The sequence below is a fragment of the Danio rerio genome, chromosome 13 (assembly GCF_052040795.2).
Source record: "Danio rerio strain M-AB ecotype USA chromosome 13, GRCz13ab, whole genome shotgun sequence".
Taxonomy (NCBI): Eukaryota; Metazoa; Chordata; class Actinopteri; order Cypriniformes; family Danionidae; genus Danio; species Danio rerio.
This window is the reverse complement of record NC_141033.1, coordinates 14,197,767-14,213,874: the sequence shown is the minus strand read 5'-3', so window position 1 is coordinate 14,213,874 and position 16,108 is coordinate 14,197,767. Positions and strand designations below refer to the sequence as shown.

Sequence of the window (16,108 nt, the reverse complement as noted above, 5' to 3'; positions counted from 1 at the left end):
AAATAGGTCATACAGAATTTTATTTAATTAAATTAGTATTTTTATATTTATTAATGTAATAACTATATATATGTTATCATAATTGTATTATAATTACAATAATTATCTGATCACAGCAAGTAATATATTAATTAATTAATCATATATTTCCAGTACAATACAATATTAGATGTGGAAAGTGGAAAATAAAATACAAAACAAAACAACAAAGAAATAAAAAAACAATAACAAATCACAAAACAAAAAACGCAAGACAAAAATCACAAACCTCAATAAAACAAAACAAAAAATATACAACAAAATACAAAGCAAAAAACAAAACAAACAAAAACACAGCACAAATCAAAAAATAAAACCACAAATCTCAAAACAAAAAACCCAAAGCAAAAAAAATCACAAATCTCAACAAAACAAAAACACAACAAAAAACCAAACAAAGCAAAACAAAAAACAAAGAAAAAACTAAACAAAAAAACTAAAATACAAAACATTCAACCAAAACAAAACAAATAAAAAAAGCGAAAAAACACAACACAAAACAAACAAAGCAAAGAATATAAAAAACAAAACATACAAAACAAACATAAAACACAAAAAACTAATCAAAACAAAACAAATAACACAAAAAACAAAACATACAAAACACCAAAACAAATACCACAAAACACAAAGCAAAAAAATACAAAACAAAAACACAACAAAAAAAGAAAATATTCAGTATATGCGTGTTTCTGTATGCAAATGTTACTCACTGGGTCGTTCACACAGGCTCCCATTGACAGAGTTGACACAGGTCGCCGCCTTCAGTCCGTTGAAAGTGGGTTCAGCCAAATACCCACAAAACCCTGCGTCGCTGGGTTCACCGGGCAGCCACTGCAGAGTGGAGTTGGTGAAGGGCGACATATCCTCCCAACACCAATACGACACATTGATCTTCCTCAGGCCGACCCACGGAGTGATCACTGCTTTAGACTAGAGCACACGGAACAATTCATATTCAATTCAGTTTCAAGTTTGATCTGACTAACTGTACATCTAATGCTGCTTTACTCACAGATAAAAACGGCATAAAGACACACGTTATAAAGACCAACAGTTGCAAAGTATTTTCCTCAGTGTCAGTATAATGCCTATATTCATGAGCATTAGTTTTCTCATAGATTTCCTCTATTTGATATAAAAGCACCAATACGTCAGAGGTAACACGTCAAAATGTGGGCAAATGTGACACATAAAGGCATGTTCTATGGCCTAGGCTGACATTGGGAAGACTGAACTGTTGCATAAAGTTATGCAACACATAAAGGTGCGTCCTATACTGAAGAGACTAAGGCCCAATCCCAATTCTATTTTTGTACCTCTACCCCTTCAAAGGGCTTTAAAATTTACCCCTAAGAAATGGTACAGCACTGTAGTACCTGCACACGTCATATGTCATCACGATCTCTTGCTTCATGAGATCAGACGATCGTGACTGCTGTAGTTATTCCAATTGTGTTTTTTTTTTTGGTATTTATTTTTAAGAAATAACTGAAGGCATATATTATGTTACCATAACGATAAAATGTGGCAAAAAGATCGTAACTGTACTGCGCATTTACACCATGGCCATAATCATCTATGTTAGCACACAAAAAACAACATTAACATTATAACAGACACTGTAAAAAGCTCATTCCCAGCCCTTAGACTTTTCTGACAGGGTATTCCAGTGTCACTGAGTGTCAGAATGCTGTGGGGCTGCTGTGCAGGAGTTAATATTATGGATTATAGATAGCAAAATTTTGCGTTTTTTATTTTAGCGGGTTTTTTAAAAGCATGATGGTAAAACACGAACGCGGTTATAAATATATTAAAACGTGTTTGTTTGTTTGTTGTAGAAATTGGTAGTAATGACCCAAAAAAATACTAATTTGTGCATCTCTTTACTTCCGGGTGCAGCTATCCTGCCGTTGTAGCTGGTGTATTCTGGGAAATTTCCTTACCCTTTGGTTTAGATTGTGGTCCAGACAAATGTCAGTTCGAAGGGCCCCTTCCCCTTACCCCTACGCCTTCAAACTAAAGAGAATTGGAATACTCCTACCTATTCACAGGAACGTGCAAAATGAGGGGTAGAAGAGGAAGGGCTAAGGGGTAGAACTGGGATTGGGCCTAAACTGTTGAATAAAGGTCGTGCAACACAAAGGTGCGCCCTGTACTGAGAATGAAGAGACTAACCCGTTGAATAAAGCTGTGCGACACAAAGGTGTGCCCTATACAAACACTGGGGAGACGAAACTGTTAAATAAATTTGTGACACATAAAAGTGCGCCTTATACTGACACTGAAGAGATAAGTCATGCGACACAAAAGTGTGCCCTATACTGACAGTGAGGAGACGAAACTGTTAAATAAATTTGTGTGATACATGATGGTGCGCCCTATACTGACACTGAAGAGAATAAGGCCCACTCCTAATTCTATCCCTTAGCCCTTCCCCTTACCTCTATCCCTCGTTTTGCGTATTCCCATAAAGGGGTAGGGGTGTCCCAATTCTCTTTAGCTTGAAGGCGTAGAGCTAAGCAAAATCTTTGAACAAAGATTTTTCAGAACCACAAATAAAGAATTGGGATTGGGACTAAACTTGAATAAAGTCTTGCGACAAAATGATTCTTTTAGCTTGATAATTTTCTGGTTGAACAACTGAAGACACATGGTCTGTATTGTGGATGTTGTCTGGTACCTTTCTTTAACTGAACAAGTCGAGAACCTTGCCGTTTATAGAGGATAAGGAAGCTCTAAGATTTCAACTAAAATATCTTAATTTGGGTTCTGAAAAAGAACAAAGATGGTTTGGAATGAAATGAGGTAGAGTAATTAATAGCAATTTTCATTTTTGACTGAACTAAAATTACCAATCGTAAGAGTTTGTCTTTTGCTGTCGATTAATGCTAACAATTACATAAGGTGTAGGTTTAATTTCTTCAAATATTTTACTTTCACTTTAAACATAACTGACAGCATTTTGAAGATGACCACATTGATTTTATTTGGTATACTGTATATTTAACCATCCATTCAGGCACAAGGACATGTAAAAAAATAAAAGAAAGAAAAAAATTGGCACAAGTATTAATTCTCTTCCTAATTTTGCATTTGCTTCCTAGAAAACGACGAAAATCTGAAATATGCAAGGAATTCACAGCATCATTATATGTGATTGAGTATATGACAGGAGTCATAGACATGTCATAGAGAGAGGAGGTTGTCAACAATACTGCAGAAAAGTGATTTTGCATCTTTTAAAATATTTCAGTATCGACTCGTATCAAAATTCTGATTCTTTTGACTATACTACATCAAACTCACCTGCAATGATCGGTTGTGCATCTCTTTGAGGACGAATTGGACTTTCTTCTGTGTGGTGAGGGATGCCAGCACCGCCTGTTGATTTCGACACACCAGCTTAGCATTGTCATACGAGTCCTTAGCGGTCATCAATTTCAAACACGAGTTCCCCACCAGGTGCCAACTCTCCCCGCAGATATTCCCTAAAAACAAAAGCATTACACAGTTATGTGGGATTAGATTAACGTACAGCACTGGCCTTGGCATTGAAGCAAATTTCGATGGGAATGGCACTCAAAGCACGGAAATTGTAATAACCCAAGGTTTTAAAAACTAAATTAAAGGCATAGTTCACCCAAAAAATTAAATGTCTTCACCATGTACTCTCACTCAAGTGATTAAACTTTTATGAATTTCTTTTTTTTTTTGTTGAACAGAAAACAAGACATTTTGTAGAATGTTGAAAAAAATGTAGACATCAACATCTATAGCAGTAATCAAAAACAGTCAATTGTGTAAATAATTAAGTAAAATGCTTTTCTAATATTCTTACAAAAACTGAAAGAAAATAAAACACTTTAAATAACTGTTTGCTAATTATTTTTGTTTTCTTTTCTTTTCCACCTGGGGTTACTCATTCCGAGGCCTCTAGAGATTATGTAGCACCATTGATCTGACCCAAGACCTATGAAGAGATGATGCCAACCATAGAGGACTTCAAGGACAACACATACAAAGAGATGTTGCCAACCACAGAGAACAATAGAGGTCTCCACAATCCTGGACCAGGCCGTATCCTGAGCTGATGCTGTGGTGGTCATGGAGGAGCAGAGAGCATGAGACTGATTTCTGAAAAACACAGTGACAGACGAGTCTCTGCATTGATCCCATGGCCCAGGCTGAACATCCGTGGCGACTTAAGCCTGGTTTATATTTCTGTGTCAAGTGATCGCGCGTAGCTATGCATTCATACATCTGCGCTGTGTTCCTGTACACTTCCAAAACGCTAGTTGACAGTGAGGTGTTTAAGGTTCCCTGAGTTTCTTCGCTGGTGTTTTGTTTTTTCTGAACGCTTCCTTAATGTACGAGTAGCTCAAACTCGCTCATTTTGAGGCAGGAACCGGCTGACTTGCAACAACTTAAACCATAAGGTAAACACAAAGCAACAGTCTCCATCCGGAGCTCCTTGTAAACTGTCGACATGCATAAACAGTCGCCCCAACTGCCTCGCGCGACTCTTAGTCCTGTTCACAATTGTTAGCGCTACCAAGCCAACCAATCACAGAGTTTGCGCTATGCATCGTTGCGACGTGTGGTTAAATGTTTTGAGAGGTGCACGTCAGCAACGCCGACGGCCACTGCTAGGTTTAACGTAGGTTGCACCGCTCTTGACACAGAAGTATAAATCAGCCTTTACTCATACCAGCAGCTTCTCCAAGACAGACATCCAGCGTTCTCCAGCCTTCCGCGCCTAGACTGCAGCTCTGTGCTAGAAATTTGCCCAGAGGAAAAATGGCCGTGCCCAACAGAGCCTGGTTTCTCTCAAGGTTTTCCTTCGTTTTCATCAATTGTTAAGTTTGTTCTTCCCTACTTGCTTGGTTTGGGACTTGTGGAGCTGTGCATCGATGGATCTGCTCCACAGTTTTTGAACTTTCAGCATCACACTAAACTGAACTAAACTGAACGTCAACTCTGAAAACTGGACTGATACAATTTTTAATTTACTAGAACTTGTATGTTAAGCTGCTTTGACACAATCTACATTGTAAAAGCGCTAAGGAAATAAAGATGAATTGAACTGAATTAGTGCATGATGAGTTAAATAAGACAGAATTTAAATTTCTGTGTGAACTATCCCTTTAAAAAACAATAACGATAAAAATAGCGATAATAATTATTTTGCCCCAGAGATATTAAACAGGATTATACTTTGCTATGCTTCAATCATTTACACAAATTCCAGCAAAAGTTTGTTCGCGTTTGTTACCAGGCAGGGTGGTGCACTCTTGATTCCTGGTCTCCCACTGGCAGTTCTGATCTGTGGCACAACTTTTACAGCTGGTCCTTTTACTGCACACAGAGGAGGGGTTATCCTTTGGACAGGCCTCGTACTCCATTATCCCTCCCTACAGACATTTAGAGCACAGTTACATTATTTATGAATTCATAAACTGAAAAGAAACTCATCTGTAAGTTGTTATGGCATAATGAAAGCGCAGACTTACTGGAGAACTGGTGCAGTTACTGTGACTGGACACACAGAGCGTAGAGCACCACTGGCAGCTGTTGGTGTTGGCTGTACAGCTGTAGCAGTCGGAATACTGCTCACACTTCTCTCCATCTGCATCTGGAAGGCACACACAGTTTAACAGCTACACAACAATGCATGTGGTGTGGCAAATGTGCATTTAGTGGGGCATTTAGTTGAATCTGTTGTAATTAACTGAATCCGACAGGTCATTTACACCTGTTCAGACGGGACTGGTTATTTGCAGCAGTTGCTTTTTGTTAGCTGGACTGTAATAAAATAGAGAATTGAATTTCAATAAAGAATTAAACAGCAAAGATACCAGAATTGGAGCGACACGATGGCTCTGTGGTTAGCACTGTCGCCTCACAGTAAGTATATCACTGGTTCGAGCCCCGGCTGGGTTAGTTGGCTTTTCTGTGTGAAGTTTGCATGTTCTTCCTGTGTTGGCGTGGGCTTCCTCTTGGTGCTCTGGTTTTGCCCCCAGTCCAAAGACATGCGCTATAGGTAAATTAAATAAACTACATTGGCCCAAGTGTACGTGTGTGAATGAGTGTGTATGGATGTATCCAAGTACTGGGTTGCAGCTGAAAGCGCATCCACAATGTGAAACATATGCTAGAGGAGTTGGTGGTTCATTCCGCTGTGGCAACCCCTGATGAATAAAGGGACTAAGCCAAAGGAAAATAAATGAATAATTAGACCAGAATTTCTGAGCCAACTCTGGGGATCCTCAGAAAAATCTAAATCTCATTGCTTGTGTTTGTGAATATTGTGTTTCTCTTATTACCAAATAGCTTAACTAAATTTAAATAGCATTGTGGGCAAATCGTCTCTGTCTTTTGCACTCTTTATGCCAGTTGTCTGGGTAAAATAAAACAGCTGGTGGTGCGTGCCAGTATCTGGGCATAACAGGGCATAACACACCTCTTAAGATAACAAAACCCACATAATTAATCTCTGAGAGATAATTGTATAGTAATGTAGAGTTACGCTTCATTTCATTACACATAACTAATTAGTTTTTTTTCCTTCTATGTATGGATAACGTTGGTTATAACTGACATCCGGTGACAATTTCAAGTCAAAAGCACCTTAAGAAATGCAGTTAAATCAGAATTTTTTAATACATTTTTAAGCATAATAGTTTTGCTCACCCCAGTGAGCAAAAAAATACATTTGTATCATTAATGAAGACAATTTTTACTAAATTATTAAGACAATGAAGACTATAAAGAATATTTTACATTACGTTATTCTATTTCTGTACCTGAATACTGTTCGGAAGACAAACAGACTTTATGGAAAGCAATAAAGCAGTGTTTATTTTACATTTTTGTTGCTCTATTGTAATATGTTTTGCTTGCAATATGTTTATTATTATTTTTTACAGGATTTACACACTTACAAAGTCCACCCAATCAATCTAAATGGATAACTTCTTTCCAAATAGAGCTATTCAAGACATCTGAACAAAATTTTATTCATATCGCAATATATATTATCGAAAAACAAAACAACACAAAGTCAGATTGTTTCTAAGATAGCGCCGCACTATTCCAGACATTGGATTGTTATACTTTTTTGTTCATGAAAAATCAGGGAAAATCTATTTTTTAGTTTCCATTAATCTCCCTCTATAAACAGTTAAAGTCTAAATTATTAGCCCTCCTTAATCATTAGGCCCTCTGAATATTTTTCCCTAATTTCTGTTTAACAGAAAGTTTTTTTTTTTTTTTTTTAAATGAAAAACTGTTTTTATTCTAGCCCAAATAAAAATGGATTTTATTGGGATAATAGCTGTGCATTATGTAATTTAGTAATGTTGAAAAACAGTGTAGATTCGTAAGCCGACATGTCTTGAGTCCACTAAATCCTTTAGGAGGTGCACGCAGCACATAAACATTCATAAACTCCTCTAGAAAGTGTACTTTGATGATGGAGGCTTTTAGCGGTGCTTCCAACTGAGCCGAGCCAAGTTTGATGAACTTGTCAGACGCTGCAGGATGTCTATTTGCGTCTATTTGATGTCTATTTGCATTGACTAAACAAGGAAATCACTCGCACTTGACATTTCATCCACATCTGGTGTGAGCGCAGCATAAAACATAATTTAGAAAATTTTGGGAAAAAAAATTAATAAATAAAGAAAAATAAATTATAATATAAATCCGGATTTCACCATTTCCAGATGACAAAAGCTCTCGGGTAAACAATGTTCCTTAGACACGTATTTCTATGGCGCGTCGCGTGCACTTTAAACTACACGTGAGTCCAGCTGCGCTCTCATAGAGGGAAAATAAAAACAAAACCTTCACTGCAGCAAATTATAAAAGCAACACTGACGACCCGTGTCTCCAAACAATTCTTCTCCCGCTTGGCAACACAACACAGCATGTCTCTGCCGTCTGAACACTGTAACTATCATGCATATTAATGAAGTTGCACAATAGAGCGCGCTGATTGGTTTGAACTAAGCCTTACTCATGCATTAATGCAGCACACTCAGAGACGTGATAAGGCACTCTTAGGTACAGACGTCCAGTCTACATGCTGGGATACACGCTAAGATCTCATGGCCGTGACGCAGCTTCAAAAATTAGTTTAAGACCGGAAGTACGAATTTGCTAGAAATAACGCAAAAACAACCAATTTTCACTTTTTAGTGAAATATATGTGTCCTAATAGAGTTTTAGGAGTGTGGGACACATATACGACTGTCAACAGCTCAAAAAATGTGTTTTGATGTTTCGTGACCCTTTAAACTATAAATAAAATCACAGGAGGTCTAATAATTTTGACTTCAACTGTAAATTTTCTTTTTTTCCGTTCTTTCTTTATCCAACTATACTGTGTGTGTATGAACATTTTCATCATTTCCATCACTGGTTTACACTGTCACGTGTTGCATTCGGAATTGCAAAACATTACTTCTAATCTGACTGGAATGTGGATCAAATCAAATATTTGAAAAAAATTTAATAAAAAATAGCTGTCTTTCAGGATTAAATCCAGATATGCAAAAAAAAAAAAATCTGATTTGTGACTGCACTCTGAACACAGCTCAAGATCAAAAGCTTTTACAGATCTCACCCAAATTCAGTCGAGCGTAAAAAGCAAAATCCAATTTAATCGGCACATACAACGACAGAGAATCTACGCCAACAATTATAACTTAAGCAGTGTTTTGAAATCTGAATAGCTGTAAAGGAGCCAGAGGAAGCAGACGTCCTCTTTGTTCCCTTGACTTACACCCTCTGGGACTGCAGGTGTTCCTCAAAGCCTCCATGTCGAGGAGCGCCGCTGCGTCCCAGGGCACACAGGTGGAGGTAGAAGAGTTCCACACACACTTCACGCCGGGCACAGCCGTCACACACTCCAGATGCTCGGAGAAAGCAGCACAGCTCGCCGGGGTGAACCTCAGCACATCGCCCAGCATCAGGCTGTTAAAGCCTCCATACACGTACATCACCCTGACAAGAGACACACAGATTAACCTCAGAATGAGAGAGGATGGAGAGATGAAGGCTGAGGAGGAAGAGGGCAGGAAAGAACACAAAAGAGGAGTGATGAATAGAGCGTACGAGATTGACAAGTCAAACAGCAAAAGCTGTGTTGTGCCACTGCTCCCAACTAAGGGGTCAGTCGGTGGTCAAATCGACACTGACGATGACGCTGGGGTTTATGGGTAGGAATACAGATCACATTGAGCTTGCATAGAAACCTCAAAGGAGAGATTCTGAGCATGTGGATCGATGTAGAGCTGTTTGTTCAGCTGCTAATACGAAACACTAATAAAAGGATGGTGTTATTTATGGATAATGATTCCGCTTTATGACTTGCTTCAACTAAGCCGTAAGTACGGAAGGAGATTACAGGACCATTTTAAATTTAGATTTCGCATTAGCTGTGACTGCTCAAATATCACAGAAATAGAAACGGATTAAAACAAAAAGCTCTATTCAGGACTTGATACAAAGTAAGCGCCAGTGGCATGCTGTCGATTAGCTGAGGAAATTGTTTCGACTTAGCAATAAAACAAAACAAACGTCTGGAAAAAATAAAATTGGTCACATTTTATTTTAAAAGCAAATATAATTAACTATGACTTTTAGCATAATAAACTCCTAATTTGCAGCTTAATAAAAGTTATTAAGGTAGAATTCTGGCATTAGGTAGGATTAGGGATCTAAAATAAGATCATGCAGAATGTGTACTCTATCAGTACTAATAAACAGTCGATATCTTAAAACTAAGCTACTAGTTTAATTAATGCTCTGACAGGCATTGAAAGGGATAGTTCAACCAAAAAAGAAAATTTCATCACGATTTATTCACCTTCAATTGATTCCAAACCTTCTAAGAGTTTCTACCATTTGTAAAACACAAATAAAAGATGATTTGAAACTGACAACTTGTAACCATTGACTTCTATAGTAGGAAAATAACACTATGGAAGTCAGTCATTACATGTTTATAACATTTTTCCAAATATGTTTTTTTGTGTTTAACATAAGAGAGTAGCTCAAAAGTTTGCAAGTATATTAAAGGGTGTGTTTTTTGCGTGAACTGTATATTTGAATAGAAAAATTGCCAATAAAAACATGACATTCATGTAATAGTAGGGGAATTAAAAGGAACTAAATTTAAGTAGAAACTAAATTAAATCTGACTTATTATTTTCATATGAAACAAGGTTTGTCATATAACAGTTTGGGTTGACACCAATAGTCAACCAAGAGTTTTTTTTTTTTGTACCAATAATGATTTATATTACCAATAACACGCAGATAACAGAGATTTATAATTATCAGTGCTGAAAAAAAAAAGATAACAATTTATTTTACAATTTAAATGAAACATTATGAATCTACAAAATTTAATATAGTATACTTCGGTTGTTCATAGTAGATTATAAACTGAATTAAAAAAAAAGTGCTGAATCCAAAACGAACCTTAGAATAAACTTAAAGAAAAGAAATTTAAGTGTCAAGTTCGTCCATTTCATTCACTAAAAACCCATTTACTGTAAATCTAATATAAAATAACACAATATAGTAAAAGAATTTAGGATTTTTTTACAGTATTATTATGTTCTACTTTAAATATAATTTATTATTATTATCTGAGTGAATGAATGAATGAATGAATGAATGAATGAATGAATGTGAGTAAATTTAATCAAAAATTTTTTTTTTCAAATATCCCATAATTCATCTAAAACAACATGTCTATTTTAAATAAGACAGGACATTTTAATGTATCAAATTGATCTTAAACATTTAGATTACCCATTGTGATACACAGCTGAGTGGCCAAAACGGTTGACGTCATGGTAAAGATCTGGATTGGGCAGAACAGTCCACTCATCACAAGCTAGAAAAGACAAAACAAGCAGACAAAGTCAATCTACTTTCAGTCCTCCAACACCAAATACTGCTCGTGCTCATTTTAGAGACATTACTACATAGAGCAGTGAGCTCATGAATATTAATTGGTCTAGACTAATCGTTGCATAGTAATTTTCTCTCATCTTACCCAATAAATATTCATAAGACCGACCTTGATCTTGGGGCTTAATACATAAATTGATGACCTGTGCAGAATATCCCATAAGGCAACTTAAAACTTGGTAACACATATCAAAATAAAGGATAAAAGTTAACATTTGTGTTTATCGTCATGGTTTTAAAGACAAGCTTTGAAATTTCTGAGCTCAACCTCACACAGTCCACTTTTTGTGGGAAATAAGCTCACTTGACAAGTTCCCTAAAATTAAACAGCTGAGTTTTACCATTTTTGAATTCATTCAGAATCTCAGGAGCACTTTTACCTTAGCTTAGCATAAATCATTGAATCTAATTAGATCATTAGAATCTCAATCAAAAACATTTTGCAGCATCTGAAAATAACATAATGACATTGATAATAATATTGCCCCTAAAGGCTGATTTATACTTTCGCCTGGCGCCGCATCGCAGACCTCCACTGACTGCACACGCACCTCACGAAACAGACGAGGCTTTTATAATTGACACATTCGCCGTTGTGATATTCTTTAAAACAACAGAGGGTGGTCAAAAGAAACCCACCGTACAGTCAGACAAATAAACAGAGAGGAAGGAAGTTTTCGGAACTACATTATATAATTAATATCCTTCAAGATTTTTAAACTAATTATTTAAAAAAATATTTTAATAATCATAAAGATTTTTATAAACATTCAAGATTTTTTAAATTAAACTCTGACACATCACTTGCTTTTGTTCATATCTCAGAGAGTTCTACCCATTAAAGTTAAATATCAATAACAAAAGAGCATGGGTTGCTCTAAAAATATATATTTTTTTTATTATGGAAAGAATAAAAGGAGAGCCTGGCTTTAAAAAGGGAAATTAACAAAACTCTTTCTTTTTTTGAGTGGGATGCCAATAATCCAACCTGATTTAACATTTACGCTGAAGCTAAACTGAAAGTGATCTCGCATGAAGATCGTCTAAATTAATTCAAAAATGGTAAAACTCAGCTGATTAACATTAGGGGACTTGCAAAATGAGCATTTCTCCAAAAAAAGCTGCGGAGTGTTCTTTTAATAGCAAATCATCTCTTCCCACGATGTTAAGTAGAAGTTAGCGGCTAATCTAGCAGGAGCAAGAGAAGGATAAAGAGAAATGATTGCTATTAGTGGTGTGTGTGTGACAAGTCACTGCCCTCTGCCGGCAAACTTTCTGACAATCGAATTTAGTGTCCTGGTGTGGGCCAATATAATTGAGTTCAGCTCGTAAGGACAGAGCAATTAACCTTAGGGTTGAGACAGGCCTTTACTTAATCACAGATTACCACTCCACTAGCCTGAGTCTCCAAAGAGAAGAACAAGAGGAAGAAATGTAGAAGAGGATTGATATAGAATTAGGAACGAACACACACACACACACACACACACACACACACACACACACACACACACACACACACACACACACACACACACACACACACACACACACACACACACACACAGAGACACTTCTGATGTGTTTGAAGCTATAGTTGAGCATTATACAGGCACAACAAACTTCTCAAAGACGCTCTGAAACCACCCACACATCATATTCTCACATTCAAGAGCCGCTATTCAAATGCGTCTGGTCTGACATCATAGCATCCCTCATTATCTAAATGAAAAGCGAGATAATACCAGCAGACAGGCATGTCTCCGATCCCTGGAGATTACAAAACTCAAATGTGTCACTCATAAAATAATGGCTTTAAGATCCCGCATCCTCCTGCAAGAGCCCCCCTGATGAGTGTGTTTCAGTCTCTAATGGCTTGCCGCTACGCGCAGAAATCCAATTACGCTTTCTGTGTGAGCGTCTTCGGGGCTGTTCAATATTGTGAAAGATAGAGGTATTTTATATGATGCCATATGTGAGAGGACGCTGTAAGTCAGCGGAATAGAATTTGACAAGTTGCCTTAGATTGAATTACCAAGACATGGCTAATACCAAAATATTAATGTAGACTCTTTAATGTTAAAATTAAAGTAGAAAATGAGTTTGGATCTATATGAATCTTCAAGGAACACAGTTTCAGCTAAAATTGCCTTCAGGGGGAATAGTTCGCTCCCCAAGAGAGAAAATTATCCCATTATTCTATAGCAGTGGAAGCTGAGATGGGAAGTGATGCCTCTCACTGTGAGCAGAAGTGAGTTGTTTTGGCTAAACTGCAGGTTTGCATTAGTATCCATCCATCTTACAATGGCACACTCTTGTATGCGTTTCCAGGATTATATAATAGGTCTCTTGAGAACGTGGTTGTGGCAGTTGCTGGAAGAGAGTGGTAATAGTTTATAAAGTTTTAAATATGGACATTTTTCTTATAATAAAAAAAAATTCAAAACGACTGCCATGCTTCAACCATTCACTGCCCCACTGGACCCACTTTTTATATTCACTGCCATTTTAAAAGCTATGAAAAGTATATGCTACAATATTTTATTTATTTCAGTTGTGCTCATATGAACAAAGGACATACACCTACTGCAGGATGGTTTGAGGTTGAATAAATTACAGGACAATTTTCAATTTAGGTGACCGGTTTGTTCTACTGGAAATCAACTACATCTTTACATTATAAACAGCATTTTTTTTCTTTATATTTTGGGTGAGCTCTCCATATAAAGCATTAGTAAGCCTACTATTTGCGATGCTAAACTCATGTTTGAGTGACACTGTAGACCTGTGGTGTTCCTGGAGGGCCACTGTACTCTGCATAGTTTAGTTCCAACCTTATTTAAACACACCTGATCAAACTATTTGAGTGCTTTAGGCTTGTTTGAAACCTACAGATAGGTGTGTTAGAGCAGGGCTGAAACTAGTTTGACACTCCTGCTGTGGACCTTTATCTATTTAGTACAATGAAATTAGTATATCAAATATGTAGATAAAAAATTAAATGTATTAAAATCAATGCAGGCACACTGGAAATATGTGCTTCAGACAACATCTTTGTGAAATTGCAAAAATGTACTTAAACCTACACTCACTGGCCACTTTATTTGGTACACCTGTCCAACTGCTCAATAATGCAAATGTCTAATCAGCCAATCACATGGCTGCAACACAATGCATTTAGGCATGTAGACATGGTCAAGACGATCTGCTGCAGTTCAAACTGAGCATCAGAATAGAGAAGAAGTTTGATTTAAGTGACTTTGAAAGTGGCATGGTTGTTGGTGCCAGACAGGCTGGTCTAAGGTCTCAACAAGTGCAGATCAACTGGGATTTTTACGCACAACCATCACTAGGGTTTACAGAGAATGGTCAGAAAAAGAGAAAATATCTAGTAAGCGGCATTTCGGTGGGGGCGCAAATGCATTGTTGAGGCCAGAGGTCAGAGGAGAATGGCCAGACTGGTTCGAGCTGATAGAAAGCTAACAGTAACTCAAATAACCACTCATTACAACTGAGGCAGAAGATAATCTCTGAAAGCACATGTCGAACCTTGAGGCAGATGGGCTACAGCAGCAGAAGACCACACTGGGTGCCACGCCTGTCAGCTAAGAACAGAAAACTGAGGCTACAAACTGCACAGGCTCACCAAAATTAGACAATAGAAGATTGGAAAAATGTTGCCTGGTCTGATGAGTCTCAATTTCTGATGCGACATTCAGATGGTCACAATTTGGCATCAACAACATAAAAGCATGGATCCATCCTGCCTTGCATCAATGGTTCAGGCTGGTGGTGGTGTAATGGTTTAGGTTTTGTTTTTCTTGGCACACTTTGGGCACATTAGTACCAATTGAGAATCTTGTCAACGCCACAGCCTACCTGAGTATTGTTGCTGACCATGTCTATCCCTTATTGACCACAGTGTACACATCTTCTGATGGCTACTTCCAGCAAGATAATGCACCATGTCATAAAGCGTGAATCATCTCAGACTGGTTTCTTGCACATGTCAATGAGTTCACTGTACTCAAATGGCCTTCACATTGCCCGATCACCTTTGGGATGTGGTAGAATGGGAAATTCGCAACATTGATGTGCAGCCGACAAATCTACAGCAACTGCATGAGACTAATATGTCAATATGGACCAAAAGGAATATTTGCAGTATCTTGTTAAATCTATGCCACGAAGAATTAAAACAATTCTGAAGGCAAAAGGGGGTCCGACCTGGTACTAATAAGGTGTACCTAATAATAGTGGCTGATAAGTGCATGTTTGACATCAGTTTTGAGGTAAAATAAACGCTGCAGAACAGTATAACACCATAATTCCAATGATCTAGGCCTGAATAAGATATATACAAGGACAGTGGTTCTCAAACGTTTTTCATCAAGTACCACCTTAGAAAAAAATTGTCTCTCCAAGTACCACCAAAATGAGCAGTATTGAAATACAGTAGCATAGTAGGCCCTGTAAAGCAGCTACAACTCTGCACAGTTAAAAAAACTTGTCAGATTACCTCAGAAATTTAGGCTATATATCATATATGGCATAATATATACATAATTTTTAATCCATTTTGAAATATATATAGCACGTACATGACATATTTCATTCCTCCGCGTACCACTAGAAGGAAGCCCGCGTACCACTAGTGGTACACGTACCACAGTTTGAGAACCACTGTACTAGGAAACTTTGTTTCACCATTTAAACAAATATTAAATCAGTTTTCTAGGTTTCTGTGAATCGTGAAAACCATTTATTGTATGTATTTATTTTGTTGTTGTTGAACAGGCAACTTTGCAAAGGTTTTCCTTATGCAGTGTGTCTGTTTAAGGCAGGTTTTTATTATTATTATTTTCTTTAATACATTGGTTTCTGAATACATAGCTTTTGATCACACTTGCTAGAAGTAGATGGCTGACCAAACATTTTTTCATTGTATTTTTCATAACAGAGTGCAGGACAAAGCTTCCAATTTCAGGACTGTCCTGCAAAATGCAGCACAGATATTTCATCACATTGATGGATGTAATATACAATAAACATAAAAGAAGATTAAAGGGGTGGACTTTAT

General features: G+C 37.2%; 1 protein-coding gene across 2 annotated transcripts in view; it reads right to left on the bottom strand.

The window, feature by feature from the left end:
* The window catches only part of atrn (attractin), a 176,136-nt gene that overhangs the window by 84,323 nt on the left and 75,705 nt on the right, over nt 1–16,108 (bottom strand). For both annotated transcript variants that reach the window (XR_015505497.1, NM_001353962.1), the window contains exons 11-16: nt 10,867–10,951; nt 8,828–9,048; nt 5,553–5,674; nt 5,315–5,453; nt 3,349–3,530; nt 753–972 (exon numbers count right to left, since the gene is read on the bottom strand). Coding sequence is in view for 1 of the 2 variants with exons in the window: in NM_001353962.1 (NP_001340891.1) it covers nt 753–972; nt 3,349–3,530; nt 5,315–5,453; nt 5,553–5,674; nt 8,828–9,048; nt 10,867–10,951 (969 nt within the window). In the remaining variant the exon portion in view is untranslated. The remainder of the gene's footprint in view (nt 1–752; nt 973–3,348; nt 3,531–5,314; nt 5,454–5,552; nt 5,675–8,827; nt 9,049–10,866; nt 10,952–16,108) is intronic.